At 45.1% G+C, this 14,606-nt stretch overlaps 1 protein-coding gene across 1 annotated transcript in view; it reads left to right on the forward strand.

The window, feature by feature from the left end:
- Positions 1-14,606, forward strand: part of gcn1 (GCN1 activator of EIF2AK4) — a 154,919-nt gene that overhangs the window by 96,368 nt on the left and 43,945 nt on the right. Inside the window, exons 29-37 of the mRNA XM_070887575.1 lie at positions 3,226-3,353; positions 4,261-4,450; positions 5,145-5,215; positions 6,815-6,980; positions 9,044-9,238; positions 9,972-10,218; positions 11,182-11,303; positions 11,560-11,674; positions 12,471-12,650. Coding sequence (XP_070743676.1) covers positions 3,226-3,353; positions 4,261-4,450; positions 5,145-5,215; positions 6,815-6,980; positions 9,044-9,238; positions 9,972-10,218; positions 11,182-11,303; positions 11,560-11,674; positions 12,471-12,650 — 1,414 coding nt within the window. The remainder of the gene's footprint in view (positions 1-3,225; positions 3,354-4,260; positions 4,451-5,144; positions 5,216-6,814; positions 6,981-9,043; positions 9,239-9,971; positions 10,219-11,181; positions 11,304-11,559; positions 11,675-12,470; positions 12,651-14,606) is intronic.

Raw genomic sequence — 14,606 nt, forward strand, 5'->3', positions numbered from 1 at the left:
TTGCAATGCCAATTTTTACCGCTGGGCGCATTTTTTACCGAATGTTGGGCCTTGAAGTCATCGCGTTATTTTTGGCGGAAAAATACCGCTATGACCAAAAATGGAATTTCTCGGCCATTGTGTGTAGAAGTGTTTCTTAATTTCACTCCTGAAAGGTCTGGCTCGAATGTTTAGTCTATGCGCCCTCGTCCTAGACTCACCAACCAGCGGAGATAGTTTCTCTCTATCTATCCTCTCTGTTCCCCTTAATATCTTGAAAACTTTGATCAGATTACCCCTTAACAGTCTAAATTATTCCTCAGTCAACATAACAAAAACAGATTATCTGCTCATTGTCACATTGCTGTTTGTGGGATCTTGCTGTGTGCAAATTGGCTGCCACGTTTCCCACATTGCAACAGTGATTACACTTCAAAAAGTACTTAATTGTCTGTGACATGCTTTGGGACATCCGGTGGTTGTGAAAGGCTGAAATAAATGCAAGACTTTTTCCTTTCAGTGAAGTGAAGACTAATTATAGCACCCCTATTACCCCTGACTGAGACCAGCTAACTCAGCACAGGCGATGGATAAATGAACCGGGACCCTTTTTTGCCTATATGGCTCAGTACAACACTAGACACTGCATTCATTCACTAAGTCATCAATGTTTTATTCTTCTCTCCAGAAAACACTGACCTGTGGTGAAATATGTTCCCCTGCGCATTAGGCACGCTTCAGTGCCTCACCTGAGTGGCCATTACAGACAGTGCACAAGACAGTCATAGCCAAGCCCAAATTCACTCCTTACCGCACGCGCACACACACACACACACTTTCCACCACTAGCTAGTAATCAGGAACAGGATCCTTGGCTCCTTTTTCCCTGGTGCTGAGTTAATTTTACAGCACCCAACTAACAGCAAAGAGAAAGATTGAAACCTGGGGTGTTCTTGGTCCAGATGGCAGAGTTCCGTGATGTACATTGCATTTCCCAACTGGGGCATGCTGGCCACGTGGTCTAACGGATAAAACATCTGACTGCAATTCAAACTGTGGTGACAGCAGACGATTGCAGGTTCCAGTCCTGTCTTGCAGAACAAAAACCTTGCCGTAAAACTATCCCAACTGGGCTATGAAGCGGAGCTTTATCATCCTTTTAAATTGACTTATCGTTGTTGAGCAACGCTTGGCTAAAGGTTACTTACAGACCAAGATACAAAAAATATATTTCCCATTAGTCAGTAAACAAATCAATTATCTGGCAAATAATGATGGATAACAACTGCATTCTACAACGATCCCAAACCCAGTTGTAAGCACAGTGAGCAAGTGTCCATCCCCCAGACTCCACGAAGCTGCACTTTAACTTCGCATTGTTTAACAGTTATAAAGACAATTAAGAAAGTGACACCATGAGGAATATGAGGTAGTACCCACTTTACCATGCTTCTCGTTAAACTCCCTTTGAGAACAAATCCATTCTTTCTTGCAAACGTTTCTAACACGACTTCATAATGTCAGTCATCAGAAATTTGGAAAGAAAACACTTTTTTTCTAGTTGTTGATAGAAAATATGAATTTTGATTCTCTTCAACCCTCTTTTTAAGTCTCTGCATAGCCACAACACCAGCATCTCTTATAACCCCAAATCTAATAATGACCAGATAATCTATTTTTGTTATGTTGACTGAGCGATAAATATTGGCAGGACACTGGGGATTCCTCACCTGCTCCTCTTCAGAATAGTGCCATTGGGATCTTTTACGTGCACTTGAGAGAGCAGACGGGGCCTCGGTTTAACATTTCATCCAAAAGACCGTACCTCCAACAGTGCAGCACTCCCTCAGCACTGCACTGGGGTGTCGGCCTAGATTTTTGTGCTTAAGTCCCTGGAGTGAGACTTGAACACAACCTTCTGGCTCAGGTGAGACTGAGCAACAGCTGACATGTTGAAGATTAATCTCCAAGGCTTTTGGCAAGGCAGAAACCTGGAGCAATATCCTTGTTTTACTAAAGGTTTTTGTTTTCATCTGACAGTTCGGGACTGCTGTAGTGCAATCTAGCACGAAAATCTAGGTCCGTAGCGCTGCCCCTGCTACTTCACCATTTTCTGCACCAACAACTTTATGTAGGGCATTTAATGTAGAAAAAGGCCCCAAAGCACTTCATAAAAGCATTTTTTTTAAGTCACCTAGCCAAAGGAGGAGTGGTGACTAAAAGCTTGGAAGGAAAGTCTTTAGAGGAAGGTGGAGAGGCCGGGAAGTTATGGGAAGGTGTTGCAAAGCGTGGGGCCTAGGTGGCTGAAGGCACAGTCACCGATGTTGGATTGAAGGGAGGGGAGGAGGCACAAGGGACCTGAGTCATTTTCGTTTGAGTGGATGAGGAAGAATGCTAGATTACTGGCCTTGGGTTTACTTTTCTGTTTTCCCCAGTCTTTGAAGTTGAAGCTCTCCGTGCAGAGATTCTTTCTGATTTTGCACCTACCACTGTTTCTCATCCTTACCTGCTCTGACTTGGAGGTGTTTTTCGTCCACTATGTATGTTTAATGCATTCACAACTTAGTGCTGGATTCTGTGTTTGTAGTATTAAGAGCATGGTCCAGAACAAGGCCTCATAGAACAGAATGAGGGCGGATCGCCCAATACATGCATGCTGTTGAGTCCCTGGGTGTCTTTCCCTTGACAGTTTTCTGGGATCGACCAGATGAACTGCAGAGAAAGAAAGGACTTGTGTTCATATAGTGCCTTTCACTGCCGCAGGACATCCCAAAGTGCCTTGCAGCCAATAAAGTACTTTTAAAGTGTAGTCACTTTTGTAATGTCTGAAACGCGGCAGCCAATATACATGCAACGTCTCACAAACAGCACTGATAACCAGATGATCTGTTATCGTGATGTTGGTTGAGTAAGAAATATTGGCCATGCCACCGCGAAGAACTCAGCTGCTTTTCTTTGAAATACAGGCACCTGAGAGAGCAGACTCTCGACACCTCAGATAGTGCAGCACTCCCTCAGTACTGCACTGTAGTGTCACCCTAGATTTTGTGCACGGGTCTCTGGAGTGGATGTGAATCCACAACTTTCTGACTATGATGCGTGAGTGCCACTACCACTGAGCCACAGCTGACATCTTTTCTGGTCCTGTGCTTTCCTGTTTTCACGTGATGTGTTGAATTTCTCTCAAAGTGTGAGACAGGCTGTAAAGATGATGGAAGTTATCTCGGATCTCTGGCTGTTTTGCAGGGATTGCTGGAGATGAACATGGTTTTGCCCACCCCAGACAGTGATGAGAAGAATGGATTGAACCTATTGCGCAGACTTTGGGTTTCCCAGTTTGATGTGGATGAGGAGAGCAGACTGCAGGCTAAAATGTAAGGAATCAATTTATTGGTGAACTATTGTGACATTTAATAATTTTTTCAGAGGTCTTAAAGGAGTGTAGGTATTCAAAGCCCAATATTTTCTCATTAAATGCTAGATGGTATATCTTTGCTAGTTAAAGATAAGGCAGACCAGGCTCCAACATGATTGAGAGTTCTAGTTAATGTTACAAACCAATTTAAATATCGAACCTTCAGATTATTGAGAAGTCATTGCAATTGAAACGTTATGGTTAACTTGTGGTTATTTTTAACCAATATTTTTGTGCCTTTAATTGTCTGCCACTGAGGTCTTCTGTACACTGGTTTTGTCGCTTGTAAAAGATTTGTGATCCAGAAAAGCATTTGATATGTTAGTATAAGTATAGTGATTAGGTTTCTGAAATTTTTATATCTAACTTGCAGATGTGTGTAAAGTGTAAACATTACGTAAAGAATAAAATGACGTGTGCAATAATAGTGTGGTACTAGGTCATGCACGCCAAGAACTGCCAGAATTGGTCTGTGCTGAGTTAGCTTACTGAGGGTGCTACAATAGGCCTTGACATCCTGGGCTAGCGAGGGAAAAAATCAGAGTTTCTGCTGATCACTGCCTAGTGACCTGTGCTGGAAAGTATGAGCAAGTCGGCAGTGGGTGAGAGCAGGATTGGGCTTGGCTGTGATGCTTCTCCAGCTGAATGTCCTGCCAGTACTCGGTCAAAGCTCACACCTGAAGTTTGGCCATAGGTGAGATGCTGGAGGGTGCCTGCCCGTGGTGTCATCATCTGGCTGGAGTTGATGCCTTTTAGAAGAGGATTAAATTGCCCCCCAAAAAATGAAGTAGCTAAAGGACTGTCTAACTACATCTTGGGGCTCTCCTCACTGTCTAACTCTGCTCTTCTATAATCTCTATTTTTAGGTTGTGGGATACCATGGGGCTGGAACTGCAGCCAAATCTCTGCTCACTGCTGATTAAGGATGTGATATACCACGAGGAAGCAATACGCCAAGCAGGAGCAGAAGCGCTGTCTAATGCCGTGGCACAGTATCAGCCTCAAGCTGCCGAAGTGATGGGCAAGCTGATTGAAATTTACCAGGAGAAACTTTATGTAAGCTCAGTTTGGCAAAGTGTGGGCAAATTTAGAAATGACTGTTGCTGGATTTTCTTCAGTGCTTTCTGGGAAAGGAATGAGCGGGGCGATTGAAGTCTGTGTGTGTGGCTAGTTCAGTGCAATGTGCAAAAGGGAATTGACTTTCTTGGATAGAAGGAGCTTGTTTAGGAGGGATGGTTCAACGAGGTGCTAGTGCAAAGCGTAATTGGAAGAGGGAAGCGTATCAATGAGCAAACATCTTAGAGATCGAAGGATCAAGGCAAAGAAGGAAATGTAAGATCTGGGTGTTGAAGGGTAAGTTTAAATGTTATATGCTAATTCCCAATACTCTACATAAACACTTAAAAATAGAAAAAACATGGAGTGAGTTGAAATATTGATAGTATCGGAGAAACATGCTTGCAAGTGGAAGATGGACAAAAGAAGGAATTAAGATTTAACATTTCACAAAGGTAGATTAAGCTCCGTCATTGCAGTAGTGCAGAGGTCTACGGTTATGGGAGCTTTTTATTGTCAAGATCAGGCTGCAGTGCATGTAAATTTCTAGTTCTGTAGAATACACGAGGAAAACTGTTCGGAAGCTCTCTCTTTCTCTCTCTCTCTATCCCGCACTTGTTTTTTCTTTAGCTCTCGTTATTTTCCTTCTGTGCCGTTCAGTTGTTGATAAATCAAATTGTTTTGTTCTGTTCAGAGGCCACCTCCAGTGTTGGATGCCCTTGGTCGAGTAATATCTGAATCTCCGCCTGACCAGTGGGAAGCCAGGTACTGTAGCAGCGGATTTGATGGTGAAAGCTGACTGAAGTGCAGTGCTATTTTTTTTTTTCCCCTCCATCTCTCCTCCCTCCTCCTCTTGACTCCTCCTGTCGCCTGACCCTTGGAGCTGAAACTGAGCTGGAATATTTTTAATAATTCTTGGGATGTGAACGTCGCAGGCAAGGCCAGCATTTTCATTGCCCATCTCTAGTTGCCCTTGAGAAGGTGGTGGTGAACCACCTTGCATAAGAATTAGGGGCAGGAGTAGGCCATACGGTCCTTCGAGCCCGCTCTGCCATCCAATAATATCATGGCTGATCTTCAACCTCAGCTCCACTTCCCGCCTGATCCCCATACCCCTTGATTCCCTTCATAGCCAAGAATCTCCCTATCTCAGCCTTGAATATACTTAACGACTCAGCTTCCACAGCCCTTTGGGGTAGAGAATTCTCTACCCCAAAGGGCTGTGGAAGCTGAGACAAAGATTCACAACCGTCTGAGTGAAGGAATTTCTCCTCATCTCAGTCTTAAATGGCCAACCCTTATCCTGAGATTATGCCCTTAGTTCTAGACTCTAGCCATGCGAAACAACCTCTCAGCATCTATTCCGCTAAATCCCCCTCAGAATCTTATATGTTTCAATGAGATCTCATTCTCCTAAACATCAGAGAGTATACGCCCAAGCTGCTACTCAACTTCTCATAGGACAACCCTCTCATCCCAGGGATCAATCTAGTGAACCTTTGTTGCACCGCTGTCCTTTCTCAGATAAGGAGACCGAAACTGTACATGGTACTCCAGGTGCGGTCTCGCCAAAGTCCTGTACAATTGTAATAAGACTTCCTTACTCTTGTACCCCTTCTTGAACCGCTGCAGTCCGTGTGGTGACTGTGCTCCCTCAGTGCTGTTAGGGAGGGTGTTCCAGGATTTTGACCCAACAACGATGAAGGGACAGCGATATATTTCCAAGTTCGGATGGTGTGCGACTTGGTCGGGAACTTGGAGGCGATGGTGTTCCATCCGTATGTGATTTCCTCCAGTAAAATAATAACTTATTTATATAGTAGCTTTAACGTAGTAAAATGTCCCAAGGTGCTTCACAGCAGTGTTAACAAGACAAAACGGATAAATTTGATACCGAGCCACAAAAGAAGAAATTAAGGCAAACCAAAAACTTGGTTTTAAGGAGCGTCTTAAAGGCATACTTCATCTAAATGGCCATTATGTGACCAATGTAGTGACTGTGGATAAGATATTTGACTGGAGAGGGAATTGATGCTGAGCCAAATCCTCACCAGTTTCCATACATGTGCACACTATCCAGCAGGGTCAATGGACATGCTCAGGAGCAGGCTGACTTCTCCCTAAACCAGAGGTGTTGTGGCCATTTTTGGCACTCCAGATGCTTCCCTTCTATGAGACCACGGGCAATGGAACCTAGGACCCTCTGGTCGTGGGCTTAGTTCTGCACCAATTACATTTACCCACTAGGCTTTTGGGGGAGGTGTGCAGTTTTATTGAAAATGTTTTGACAATAATTGAAAAGTTGGGAGAATGTATGTGTGGGGAGAGTTTTATGTAGTTTATAATGGAGAACTCCTTTTGAAGGTGTGGGATTGCTCTGGCTTTGAACAAACTTTCCGAGTATCTCGACGGATCGCAGGTCAAGCAGCTGTTCCAGTTCTTTGTACCTGAAGCCTTGAACGACCGTCACCCTGAAGTCAGGAAGTGCATGTTGGATGCAGCCCTGTCTGCACTGAACACCCATGGAAAGGTAGGTCCTTCTGTTCCCCAAAGTAACATTAGCTTTTCATGGCTTGAGTCACACTGGATTCATTGTGTATGACCTTCATTGAATAATTCATTCCTGAAAAATGACTGTCTAGACCCGCACATCAAGTACGGGCATTTCAGAGGTGCTGCAGGCAGCTGCAGAGCCATACACCAGCAATAGGGACGTTGGGAGCAGGTGTCAGCCATGACTCAGTTGGTGGCATGCTTGTCTGAGTCAGAAGGTTGTAGGTTTGAGTCCCACTCCAGGGACTCTAAGGCACAACAATCTAGGCTGACACTCCAGTGCAGTGCTGAAAGAGTGCTGCACTGTCAGAGGTGGTGGTTTCCGGTTTCCGGTATTAAAACAAGGCCCAGTCTGCCCCCTCGGGTAAATGTAAATGAGCCCATGGCACTCCCTGAACAAGAGCTGATATTTATCCCTCGGCCAACATCACTTTATTTAAAAAAAGATAGATTATCTGGTAGTTATCACATTGTTTGTGGGACCTTGCTGTGCGCAAATTGGATGCTGGCTTTCATTAAAGCAGGGATTACACTTCAATAGTATTTCACTGGCTGTGAAGTGCTTTGTGATGTCGTGAGTTTGTGAAAAAGCACTCTGTAAATGCAGCTCTGTCTGCATTCATTCAAGGAAATTATCTGTTCTCGGGTTATTTTTAACAAAGTAACTATTTGTACTAACTGTTATTTTTAACAAAGTAACTATTTATACTAACTGCTTTCTGCGCATGCATCCTCCTGACACCCGGATGTGGGGCCCCAAACACATTAATTCCCAAGCCACAGAGCCCCTGAGCCGCAAGCCACCGGGTCCCGAGCCTCTGCCTGGGCCCAGGCTGGGGCAGAGAGTGGTGGCAGGGGGAGGGGAGGGGAAGCGAGAGAGCTTGGGGGTTGCGGGGGCGGTGGGAGGAGAGAGAGAGAGAGAGAGAGAGAAAGAGACGGGGTTGGGGGGGATCGGAGGGGAGAGAGGGAACTTGGGCAAGACGGATCACATTCTTCCAACCCCCTTTATATCCACACCGATTTCTCGGAAAGCTTGATGTGTGTGTTATAAGGGACATCGTTTGAATGGATGAAATCCAGAAGTCATGACACTGTCACTATTCACTTCATACCCAATAAACCTGTTAACAATCCCCATCTATTGCGCTGGGGAAGGGACTTTGGCTAAGGGAGGAATGTGTCCTCTCTGACTTCTGAAGTCAAAATGGATCATGTTAGAATGTGCCAAGTTAGGCTGGGCGGTTCCATTTACACATTCCAAAGAAACTTCAGGGTTTGGCTTATCCTCCAAGGGGACCAATTAGCAATAGGTCATGTGATCATGGAGAGCCATTCAGTTAGTACAAATAGTTGCATCCTATTTTTAAGGAGTAGAAAGTAGCTTGGGTAATCCGGACAAGTGAGACATGAGTTCTGTCAATTATGAACTAGTTAATGTAACAGTAGTAGGACAATGCTCGAGAGCTTTACTGACAGTTAAGCATCGGGGTAATCAGCATATTTGTAGAAGCAATTGGGCATTCCTCAATGCCCTGGATATATTTGAGAAATCAAGTGAAGTGACAAATTGTCCAGTGGTTTCAGTGACTTGGAATTTCAGGAAGATTCAGCATGTAAGGCTAGTGAATTGTAAACTGACTTGTAAACCACCCGACCATCGGGTCTGCTGTTTTGGCCAGTAAGTCCCTGGTCTTCAAAAGCCTCATAAGTTCTTAAGAAATAGTCTTTGGCTTCTCCCCAAATCCTCCTCCCTTTCCTGATTGGTACCCTTCTTCATTAAATGCTTTGAAGATGTGAGGAGTGCTATGCAAATGCGAGTTAAGAGTATAGAAGAGCGTCATGGTCATTGTACCTGTTTGAAAAAGTGGGCCAAATGGTATATTCATTTATATATGTTGTTTAAACATGTAGCTGACCTTCCCGACTATTAACAATTATCTATGTTGGGTTTGGTTGCAACATGATGGAAATCAGGCTAATGACTTGCAAACCTTATCACTAATCATTCTGGTGACCTGTGCTGCACCTTTTCCCCTGCAGGATAACGTCAATTCGCTCCTGCCGGTATTTGAAGAGTTCCTGCGGAATGCCCCAAATGACGCTAGTTACGATGCCGTGAGACAGAGTGTGGTCATTCTCATGGGTTCATTGGCAAAGCATTTGGATAAGAGCGATCCCAAAGTGAAACCCATTGTGGCAAAGCTCATCACTGCCCTCTCCACACCATCTCAACAGGTAATGTACTCCATTGTGCCAAAAGACTCTCAGAAATATTCAGCTAATGAGATACTCCCTTGGCTCAGTTTGTAGCACTCTGGCCTCTGAGTCAGAAGGTCGTGGGTTCAAGTCCTACTCCAGAGGCTGCAGTACATAACCTGGGCTGACACTCAAGTGCAGTACTGAGGGCATGCTGCACTGTCGGAGGTGCCATCTTTCGGATGAGACGTTAAATGGAGGCTCCGTCTGCCCTCTCAGGTGGATGAAAAAGATCTCATCACACTATTCGATGACGAGCAGGGGAGTTCTCACCGGTGTCCTGGTCAATATTTATCCCTCAACCAGCATCACTTTTTTTAAAAAAAACAGATAATCTGTTTGTGGGCAAATTGGGAGCAACGTTTCCAACAGTACAACAGTGATTACACTTCAAAAGTTCGTCATTAATCTTAAAGCACTTTGGGACATCCAGAGGTTGTAAAAGGCGCTATATAAATGCAAGTCTTTCTTTGCTCCAAAGGATTGCATTGGTGAATTGCTCCATAAATAGCTCTTCATTTATCTTTTATAACATTCTGACAACAACATATTTGACCCCAACCCATTTTATATATTTCTATACTCTCTTAAGAGCAGATTTTTTTTTAATTGCACGCTGTGACTAGAAAACGTTTGTGGGCGGCAGCAAGTTCCCAGGATGTTGAGCTGTAAGCTGGTCACGGGACTGAAGTGAATGTTCTTGATGCTGCAGGTTCAGGAATCGGTGGCCAGCTGTCTTCCTCCACTGGTCCCTGCCATCAAAGAAGATGCCGCTGGGATGGTTCAGAAACTGTTGCAGCTGCTACTGGAGTCGGATAAATATGCCGAGCGGAAAGGGGCAGCATACGGGCTGGCGGGGCTGGTGAAAGGACTGGGCATCCTCGCCCTGAAGCAGCAGGAAATAATGGTAATGTTGACCGATGCCATTCAGGACAAGAAGAACTTCCGGAGGCGGGAAGGTGAGAGGAGCATCTGCTTATTTCTAAATGTAAAGCTCTCAGTTGCACACTGTATGATGAAAGGTGATATAGAGATAGAAACAACACCCACAGCATCAAAGGCCTTTGCAAGCTGATTAACTTCAAATACTCGGGACTCCGCTTATTTATTTTCCGTGTGCAAATGATCAGCTAAACAGCGGGGCAAACAGCAGGGATACTGTCCTGTAAAGTGATTGATCGTTGGTTCTCCTCACTTTTTTTGTATGCACGGTCTTATTCTGACATTCGGCAGCAGTTGCTCTGACAGCTAGGGGCCATCTCTGGATGGGTCAGAGATGGTTGAGTGGAGAACTGATATAAAATATTCAGTGTTATGAAGTTGTTTCAGGCGTTACACTGGCTGGTAAATTGGTAACAAGGGGGCCTAAATTTAGGATGAACCCTAGAAGCCTTAAAAGGGGCAGGTTACAATTTTCCTTTTCTAAAGGGTTATTGGAATATGGAATGCTTACCACGAATGCCGGTTGAAGTTGATTTGATCAACATTGAAGAGGGAGTTAGAGAAATATTAAAGGATTCCAGGATAATAGCACTATTGGCTGCGGTGCGGCACTATCAATGGCTCAGACACAATGGGGCAATATGGCTGCCTCTTGTGCTTGCATTTGAGTGTCTGCACTCAGCCTCGAAATGGGTTTATCTCGCACTTGATCTTATCCACTGACCAGTACCACAGAAACAATTTCCATTTTCCAAGTTTAGCTGCAGGACTAATTATAAATGTTGAATAAATTGAAAGGAAGCTTCAGACAACTTCACCTGATACCCAGGACTAATGTCGAGGTGACTAAATATCAGCCAAGCACAAGCCATTTGGCCGAATGCAGTGCCTGGTATTGTCCCTGCTTTTCAGTTGCCTATTCAGCATCAGTAACCTGAGTGTCAACAGAACCATTTACTCTGTTACTAATTCCTTGGTAGGTGCTCTGTTTGCCTTTGAGATGTTGTGCAATATGCTGGGGAAGCTCTTTGAGCCGTACGTGGTACATGTGCTCCCTCACTTGCTGTTGTGTTTTGGTGACGGAAACCAGTATGTCCGAGAGGTCAGTGCATCTTGTATTATTCCTATCTAAGCTATATGATAATTGCTTTCTTTAACTTCATTTTTTTAATGCATAGCTTATGTCATCAAGTGGGCAAAATAAAACTTGAATCGGGGCATTGTGAACTGTAAAGGTTACAGATAAAACAGCCTCAATAGTTTTCCCTGTGGGATGGGATGTTATAAACTCGGTTCCACTATTTGCTTCATTCTCCAGTTTAAGTAATAGCCGCATCTACAATTTGTTTTCTCCACAGGCATCTGACGACACTGCGAAGGCTGTGATGCGTAATCTGAGTGCACATGGTGTGAAGCTTGTGCTGCCATCACTGCTGGTCGCTCTGGAGGAGGAGTCCTGGAGAACTAAAGCAGGTATTGTTAAAACATTGAGTGAGCCATTTTAATCCTACCCACCTGGCAGCAGGACAGTTGTAATCGTCCGGGTTGCTTATCCGCCTGGGAGCTGCCAGTTCCCGATTTTAGCCTGCTCAATTAAGCAGGCAGCGAGGACACCCACTCAAAGCCGACTGGGTCCTTTTTTTTTTTAACACATGCATTTCAGGTTCCGGTGACATCAGTGGGACCCGACTGCAATTTTAATTTGACTGCCTGTGTGGGAAGCTGCAGTGGCCGTCCTACCGGGTGAAGATGGTGGGGAAGCGAATCGAAGCTGGAAGAGCCCTAAACGAGTAAGTTTTCTTTTTACTATCCCTGTGGAGCCAGGAGGAACAGGAGTGCTCCTCCCAGGCCCTACAAGGAACGCTTCAGCCTCCCCTGCCACCCCCTCCCTCCCTTGTTCACGAGATGGCCCCAGCAGCCGATCCCGCCACTCACCTGTTGTTGGAGGGCAGCCTTTGAGCTGCGTGATCCTCTGCCGCTTCTTGCGCGCTTGCAGCCTGGAGCAGGTGGTCAGTCGGCCAGCGAGAGTTAAAATAAGCTAATATCTGGATCAGCGGGTGAGTTTCTAATCACGCCCGCCTAAAACCGACCCAAGTTATAATCGGAACCAAAGATGTTATTTTTCATATTTGTTTTCTCGGGTGTTTCTCGTGTTAAATGCGAATCAGTACTGAAGGTGAGACGGAAAGTGTGCTTGTTCTGCTGCAGTCTGTCTGGCTTTGTTGGTGTCCTAGATACATGCTTGCACGGAGTGTTTCTGTACTTTTAGGTTCAGTTGAATTGCTGGGTGCCATGGCGTACTGTGCCCCCAAGCAGCTGTCATCCTGTCTGCCGAGCATCGTGCCCAAGCTGACTGAAGTGCTGACCGACTCCCACGTGAAGGTGCAGAAGGCAGGACAACAGGCCCTGCGTCAGATTGGCTCCGTCATCAGGAACCCTGAGATCTTGGGTGAGTTTGTTGTGCAAACTACGTAGGAAATGGACGATTCGCTCTATTGATCATTTACAGGGCTTCAGATAACACATTCCTCCTCCAAGTTAAACGGCTTCTTGCCCTACATTGTAAAATGAATTTGTTTAAAAAGAACAGAACTACATCCTTTCTGGAATGGCCTGGGGCATTGTAAAGTGACCCTTTCGGTGCCACCCTTGGGTGGGTCATGGTCTCCCCTTGCACTGCATATAGGTGCTAATTTGGAACTGCACCTTTTGGGGGCTCTTCTCTTTTTTTATCTCCTCCCACTGAGCTAATGGTCTGCATATGTTTGTTTTAGGTATTTTTCCTTTTATAGCACAGTGTAGGTCAGAAGTTGAACAGCCGAGAGGGCAGCCTCTCACAGGAGTTTTGCTGCTCCTTTCCTCCCCTGATATTCATTGTGTGCTAGTCAGTTTGAGTCTGGGCATTGCATTAAATATCTTTACTCGGAGAGTGGTGAGAATGTGGAGCTCGCAACCATGACGTGGTTATAGCGAATAGCATGGATGCATTTAAGGGGAAGCTGAATAAGTCCATGAGGGAGGAAGGATATGTTGATGGGGTGAGAAAGTAAGGTGGCTCGTGTGGAGCATAAACACTGGCATCGCCCAGTTGGCCCGAATGGCCTGTTACTGTGCTGTTAATTCTATGTAAATATCCTGCAGCATGCCTGGTGACTGCTGTCATGACCAATGTTCCCGTGAAGCTGCGCTTTGCTGTGTGCAGCCTGTTTATTTCAATGTGTGGTCCCTTTAGATTTCTGCACAGGCGGCGTATTTCCAATGGAAAAGCTTGTGAGCGACCTGCAAATTTTGGCATGCATGCAGCTTAAAGGGAATGTTGGTCATTGCACCTGGTTGTGCCGTCCTGTGATGGTGGGGCTATCTGAAGAATATAGCCTTCTCCAAATTTAGCAAAAAAAGCCTTGCTTAACACTGCTGTGTCTGTCGGGAAACAATGCTGGATACAAGAGCATTCTAGCTGGGTTCCTGCCCTCACAGACTGGCCTCGGATTCCAGTCCTGTTGAGAAGAACACCTCCAGATCACACTTTCAAACTTACTTTGTCATGGAATCCTTCCCACAGATTGTCCCGCTTCAGGAACAGCGGGTTTTTGTCCTTTGTCCATTTCTCATTTTCTGGCAGTTGCTCGAGAGTTCCTAGGTCTTTCCTTTCTTGCTGTGCCACTTCGGTATTCTCCCATTCGTCAGAACATAAATAGGACCATTTGTCCTACTCCGCCATTCAATCAGATCATGGCTGATCTATTGCATAAAGGTCTGTGTTACAGTCCCATAAAGTCACATAGCTGCTTCCAGTTTTACCGTCCACCGCCGATAGCGGGCAAATCGCAGTAACACCAAACGGTCATTATAAGTGGTGGGGACTGTACCTCAGTTAGTGTATATATAGGGAAGAAAATTCATCCTATTGCACTGAGTTGAAATAGTTGACTCAAGTTTACAATTTTTTTTGGGGTCCAATAACCGATTGCATTTGGGATGACGGAGCTGATATTAATTTATCCGGTATCTCAGGGTAAATATAGTCGCCATGTTTATGTTTCAGCCGTTGAGATAAGGAACCCATTGGTTATATTGCACACGCACTGAGCTAGGACTTGCTTGCTACTCATCCACTAAACAACAGGGAAGGAGAGCTCTTTGGTAAAAGCAGAGGGTCTTTAAAACGGTTCTTGAAGCTTTTTCAGAGCAATCAAGAGCTGCTGAAAAGTTAGAGTTTGGTGCAACTTGTGAGGCCAGGGTGCTTCTTCGGGAAATGAAGTGGCGTCAGTGGATTGCATTTATCCACACGAGTGCGCATTTACACAGAAGTGGTTCTAATTTGTTTTTTTCGTTGGCCAAAGTATGCGGTCAGTCGTGGTCAAGATTTCCTCCAGCCGACTGCAAATGGCTGACCAGTCTGACG

The sequence above is a fragment of the Pristiophorus japonicus genome, chromosome 8 (assembly GCF_044704955.1).
Source record: "Pristiophorus japonicus isolate sPriJap1 chromosome 8, sPriJap1.hap1, whole genome shotgun sequence".
In the NCBI taxonomy this organism is placed as follows: Eukaryota; Metazoa; Chordata; class Chondrichthyes; family Pristiophoridae; genus Pristiophorus; species Pristiophorus japonicus.